This window comes from Topomyia yanbarensis, chromosome 2, assembly GCF_030247195.1.
Source record: "Topomyia yanbarensis strain Yona2022 chromosome 2, ASM3024719v1, whole genome shotgun sequence".
In the NCBI taxonomy this organism is placed as follows: Eukaryota; Metazoa; Arthropoda; class Insecta; order Diptera; family Culicidae; genus Topomyia; species Topomyia yanbarensis.
In genome coordinates, this window is record NC_080671.1 from 200,043,534 (window position 1) to 200,050,220 (window position 6,687).

The 6,687-nt window shown below is 37.3% G+C and overlaps 1 protein-coding gene across 1 annotated transcript; it reads right to left on the minus strand.

Annotated features, from left to right (window-relative positions):
• Nucleotides 1–2,789: 2,789 nt before the first annotated feature.
• LOC131682664 (caspase-like) lies at nucleotides 2,790–4,292 on the minus strand. The gene is made up of 3 exons (XM_058964324.1): nucleotides 4,083–4,292; nucleotides 3,503–3,801; nucleotides 2,790–3,450 (listed from the first exon to the last, which is right to left on the minus strand). Exons 2-3 carry the CDS (start codon nucleotides 3,798–3,800, stop codon nucleotides 2,924–2,926), a joined length of 825 nt encoding a protein of 274 aa, XP_058820307.1. The 5' UTR covers nucleotide 3,801; nucleotides 4,083–4,292; the 3' UTR covers nucleotides 2,790–2,923.
• Nucleotides 4,293–6,687: the final 2,395 nt, after the last annotated feature.

A 6,687-nucleotide genomic window follows, 5' to 3' on the forward strand; every position in this document is an offset into this window, starting at 1 on the left:
TTTTTCCAAAGGCTTTGATATTGATATGGTTCATTTTAATTACTCATGTTTTAGCTAAATTTGGTATCGATAAATGTAGGTAATAGATACAACTATTTCCTACATTTATCAATACTAGCGGACTATTCAACGTTTTAGGATTTCTGATACTTTGAGAAACGGAGTTTCCAGGTACTGAAATCCTGAACTTCGCAACATCGATATAAACTAAAAGTGTCTCATTGTTCCAGTAAATTATTTGCACAAAATGGATTTCAAACTAGCTAAAAGTAGCAGTAATGTTCAATTTTGGATAACATAATTAGAGCTACAAAGTTAGGAGAATGCTGCATTTTCTATTTTCTTTAATTTTGAATTTGAACATTACTACCCAGAAACGAATAGTTGTTTAAACAAAAAAGTTTAATTTGACTAACAACATTAGATGTAACTGAGTATAATTTAAACGAATGATATGAAAATTAGTTAAAACCAATTTCCCATATTTACTCTGTATCGTGGAATTAGTCGACAATGGAGTGTTAACCACATTATCAACATAATAGTGAATATTTATTAGCACTACTTGAATAAAGGAATGTTCATATTAATGTACCCTGTTCAACTAATAATATGGTGTTTACTTTTGTTTGGCAATTTTTGTTTTCTCTTCGCTGCTTTTAGGCTCTTCCAGCTGAAAGATTTAGCGAACACTTGCTTGATGCTGTGACAATTAACAAAAGTTTTAAAATAGCCAAGGTACAAATCAACAAATTCAATATTACTAGTTATCTCAGATTTGACCAATTAAAGAAAAGGCGCACTTGTGCCCCAATAATATACGTCTATTTACTACTCAACTGTGACGATTGATACTTACTTTGTAAAATCCGTATAACATTTCCTTCCACACTAAAAGTCGGATAAAAGAAACTACTCTGTAAAGCACGGCAATTTTTTGTCCGGTTCTTATACTGAAGGTTCTCACTTGCCGACTTTTGCGGGTGCGAACTTTTTATACGATTTTTACATTCAAGAACCCCTGTGCGATTTTTACGCTTAAAGTTTATATACGACTTTTACATTCTAATATAATTGAAACGGGTTTTACGAAGCATGTTCTGTTCTTCCGATTTTTATTTTCGGGCGCTCAATTGTGGCTCAAAAATTTGGACGCAAACGCCATTAAAATATGGAAAGTTTCTAGAAAGTCTGCAGAAATGTTTGGTCGCTTCATCGAATGCGTATTACATCGCTATGTATCGGACATGTTATATCAATTTTATCATGAATTATGCATTCAATTTTGCATGCCGGGATTCTTAAATTTTTGAATGTATGAACGGATTCGATATATCGTGTTTTCTCACTTGATCGGAAATAACCGCACACTACCCTGCAGCAACTGAATCATTACATTCAAGATTACCAAAGAAGGTGCTTTGCATAATATTTATCACATTCCATCGAAAGGCACCGAAACCATTTCTAATTTTGGACAGTAGCTCCAGTAGCTGCGATCAGGATGTCGTCTCAATTTAGGTTATATTTACATTCATCCAAGAAAAATCATTCAACAGAAGTTGGTATATGAACTGAGTGACAAGTTATGAAACGATTAAATTAAGTGATTCCGCCAGATCGACATCTTTTGACAACTGTTTTTAAAACAGATTTACATAAAATCAATCGGATTTGACAACTTTTCAAATTAAAAACAATTATTTTTTATTTTTCTTCTTCATTCTCGGGATCCCGGCATTTCCCGGGATTTTTTAAATTTATTTCCCGAATCGCGGGAAGCTGAAAACCGTCGAGAAATGGAAGCTCTATTTCTATATCACCATTGATTGAAAAATGTTTAAAAATTTCAAAAGTTCAATGAATCATTATTTGGAAAAAACCATATTCAGCAAAATAAGATGTTTAATTTTTTTTCGCTGAAGAATTTTTTTCAAAAAACCTAAATGTCGATTGCAAATCTGAAGTGGAATGACCCATATGTATGCTTGTAACTCCAAGGTGGGCAAGGACATTATGCCATTTTCGCAAATACTATATCTCAATACCCTGTATTCACAGATCATTCGTGTCTTCAACAAAGTTGTTTCTAATACCTATCTCAATCCTTTTGCTGAAGACACAATATCTCTTAATATTGTTTTTTTTTTAAGAAATAATTCTGCATTATTACTTCTAGGGGGATAAGCACATTATTTTTTTCAAAAGATGCACTGTAATATTTAAAACTTTTTGGTGATCGGTTTCGAAATAATGTGATCTTGACCGTAAATAACTGTTTTTGAACATTTATTTCAGTATTCTTGACATTAAACGTACATAACTTGACAACGCGACCTTGTCTACAAAACTTAATAACAACATTCAACTCAGCACACACATGTACACACAAATAATCGCTTATATCACCATTTGTTAATTTGCCTTATTTTCAATCGCACGGGGTGACTATTTTTAAAATTAACTAGCTAATACCCATCGCGCGTTGCTGCGACTTTCAACGAAATAGAAGGAAAACACAATTTGTTCCTTGGGGGTGGGTGTAGCGTAGTTGGTAAATTGATTGCCTTGTACGCAGCGCACCTGGATTCGAGTCCCGACTCCGCACATAGGGTTAAAAAATTTTCATAAGAGATTTTTCTAACCCGAAGAGGCGAATGACCTTAAGGTTAAAACCTCTTTCAACAATTTGTTCCGAATCATCTGGCGGGCAGATAATACCAAATAATCACGGCACCCTATTTTTGTCGAACAGTGATATATTTAGCTTGTTCGGAAGAAACAAAAGAAACGTTTTGTTAATTTTATTAAAATTATGCCGATAAACATAAAATATCAATTTAGTGCATTTGATATATAAAAACAAAGTATAAATAATACATAATAATACTCGTACATAATGATAACATTACATTTCATTGAGTTAAACATAATTGAATAGTAATAGTCTAGTTAACATTGAAACTACGCAGGGTGTCTGCTTCTTGAGATGGTATTCTGGAGTGTTTGGAGCAATTGATTCGTAACCGTAAGCGACTTTCTGCACAACAAACGTCAATAGTGTCAGCAGATCATATCTTTGGCCATTTTCATTTAGTTCATTGCACAGTTCGCGTATAAACCAGGACCCGTTTTTAGTGTTGCGGAAGGACATAAACCCGGGAATTGTAGCAAATGCAAATAGGAAATCGGCATGCGTCGGTAGACTGTAGCGTGCTATACCGTCTTTTTCAACCTTCACTCCAGGGTCCAACTCGTTGCCACGGCAAGCCTGAATGAAAAACAATTTTGGCTTTCCGATTAACGTTGGACACCTATCACCAGTGAACTGCGTCCACACACTCGAAATTTGGTAAGGACAGTCGTGGGCGTAGATGATTTCTCCTTCATCACCATGGCTAAGAACTGCAACCAGTATGCAATCGTTGTTCGAATGGTCCATCAAAGAAACTAGAAACATCTATATATAACATCTTATGGTACATCTCAAAACGACACAAACCTTGCTCGGTGATTTGCAAAATATCTTTCAAGCGTTTATCCCGATACAGGTCCACATCAAATCCCAACCGTTCCAGTGAATCTATTAGCATTTTACAGTCCACTTCACCGCCCTCACGAATGGGCAGCTTTACGTTGGGTACAGCAAACACGGCATGTGTAAAAATTAAAGCTTTCCCGCGATTCTTGTGGTTCATCGGATAATACGATGAGTAACGGTCGATGGTGTATGCAGGGGCCACCGATGCCTGCATTTGTGCGGAATCAACATCCTTACGGCCAAACATGATCTTTTTCATACTAAAAATAAACGGAAACAGTTACAGGAACAGACGCATCTGCATGATAACACTTGAACAAAGAACTTTCAACTGGATAGTGGTTGTGAATGCGCACAAATACAAGATTTGTCCGTGACACAATTTCATCAGTCACAGTGAAGTTCATCGACACTTTTTAAGTTATGACTCACGGCACGCGTGTCGAGTGCACGGTTCCTTGATACAATCAACCACGTGCGAATTGGGCATTTAAAATACCGGATTTGAGAAATAAAAACACATCATCTATTAAATGTTTACCTAGCAGTAGATATGGCACGAAGAGTTTTACTGATAACGAGGTAGTTTGCTTTCAGACTTTTCGGTTATTGGGAGGAATCAGCATAATCACAATTAGCGAGTGTATTATAAAAGAATGACTTCATCTATGAGCTTATTTTGATTGTTGATTCGCTTAACTCAAATATTTAAACGTCGAAGCGACACTTGTAATCTGTCAGTTCAATAGAGTACTTTGCAATCTGTAACTGTACCAGTGTGTTCAACGTTTTGTTTACCTCGACCTGTAATAGACGAGGAAAACAAACCTGGAACCCAAGACGGATACAGGTGTGCACATTTTTTTCTGTGTGTGAGTGCGGTTGTCATTTTTCTTTGAGGAAGCCGAAAAAACAAGAGGATATGAAGAAGAAAAGCACAAACAAATGACGTAGTGGGCCTTTCTGTTGCCATAAGTTTTCTTTCGGTTCGGTCATAGTTAATTTAATCGGTTTTTTCGAAGTAAAAAGTGTCCCTAAGTGTTCTAATAGATAGATCCGAGGTGAAGCTCGGCCTTTTCTCACTTTTCATCGTGCGCCAAAGAATCAAAATGCTCGTTCGTTCACTTCAAGGGCCCCGGCCGCCATGCTTAATTTTGCAAGTATTAAACCAAAGACTGCATATCAAGAAGACTGGCAACTCTGTCCAGAATCTGGAGACAGTAACAGCAACGCCACTTGCGGGTAAAGGTGGTACTTCTCATAGTGATGCACACACACATGTACACTTTTACATTAAGCTTCCTACCTTCCTCCAATAGAGGCGCTGTAACCTCTGTCGCTTCTCGTTTGTGTGGGGGAAGGAAAGAGATATTAGTCTTCTTAATATGTAGTCTTCGATTAAACTAATACACTCAAAATCGTCAAATGTTCCCACCTTTCTCCCATCTTGCCTAGAACCTGACCAACCGGTATTGCAAGACGGATACAGTAGAGCACTCTAGTTAGAGTGTGGCTAAGAGGCCATGACGTATCCAAACGAACATGGAATTTGACGGATACACAATAGAAATACGTCAAATTTCATGTTCGTTTGGATACGTCATGGCCTCTTGGCCACACTCTAACTAGAGTGCTCTAGGCAGAGTCGAAAAATGTTTTTTTCGTTTACCAAAATCCGACGAAAATGACGAGCGAGCGATGCTACTTTCTAAACCACTAGAACATTACGAAACCGAAAATGAGACAGCGGCCTACGACAAAGCATTGAGTTCTTTGCGACCGGTCTCACGAACACTAATGAAGCTTCCTGGTTGAAAACAATCCCATTTATTTTTGCCGTCTTTGTTTATTATTTTCCACCAGCTTGTGATGTAGTATTTGTGTCATGCGGCGTGGACGTACATGGACCGTAAAAAAGTCTATGCGGGTAAATTCAATTTCATTATTTCCTCCACACATTCGTTTTCGCTTCGAAATTGAGAACGACATTGGTCTCTTCGATATTGCACATAGCGCTGGCCAAACGAAAAGAAACTAGTAACGATATTTATTTGCCGTTGTTCGATTTGGGAGAATAACAAGCTAGCGATGATATTGGACGACTGAAAGGGCAGTGGTGTGCGTATTTCCTGTGTTTGCGGCGTACTAGTTGCATTGTATGATGCACATTGCTATAATTTCATTTAATAAAAATTAAAATAAAAATCAAAATTACTGATTTGAAATTAAAACGAGATTGAAGTTGAGTGCGGTTGTCATTTTTCTTTGATGAAGCCGAAAAAACAAGAGGATATGAAGAAGACAAGCACAAAAAAATGACGTAGTGGGCCTTTCGGTTGCCATAAGTTTTGTTTCAGTTCGTCAATACCCTCTAAGAACGGTTGGTTTCAAAATCGTCCAATGAAGGACGTTCGCTGGACCAATTTGGACAACGTCCAAATAACCGTTCAACGAAAGACCTTCGTTGGACCCGTGTTGAACGATTTTGCAACAATTTTTCGGACGTCTCAGTGGGTAGTTCATTTAATCGGTTTATTCGAGGTAAAAGTGTCCCTAAATGTTCTAATCGGTAGATCGGAGGTGAAGCCCGGCCCTTTCTCATTTTTCATCGTGCGCCAAAGAATCAGGATGCTCGTTCGGATGTTTATGTTTACTCCAAGAGCCCCGGCCGCCATGCTTAATTTTGCAAATATAAAAACACACTCAAAAGTGTCAAATGTTCCCACCAGAGTCAAAAAATGTTTGTTTCGTTTATCAAAATCTGACGAAAATGACGAGCGAGCGATGCTACTTTCTAAACCACTAGAACATTACGAAACCGAAAATGAGACAACGGCCTACGACAAAGCATGCGGGTAAATTCAATTTCATTATTTCCTCTACACATTCGTTTTCGCTTCGAAATTGAGAACGACATTAGTCTCTTAGATATTGCACATAGCGATGGCCAAGCGAAAAGAAACTAGTAACGATATTTATTTGTCGTTGTTAGATTTGGGAGAATTACAAGCTAGCGCTGATATTGGACGACTGAAGCAATATTTCCTGTGTTTGCGGCGTTCGAGTTGCATTTTATGATGCACATTGCTATAATTTCATTTAATGAAAATTAAAATAAAAATCAAAATTACTGATTTGAAATTAAA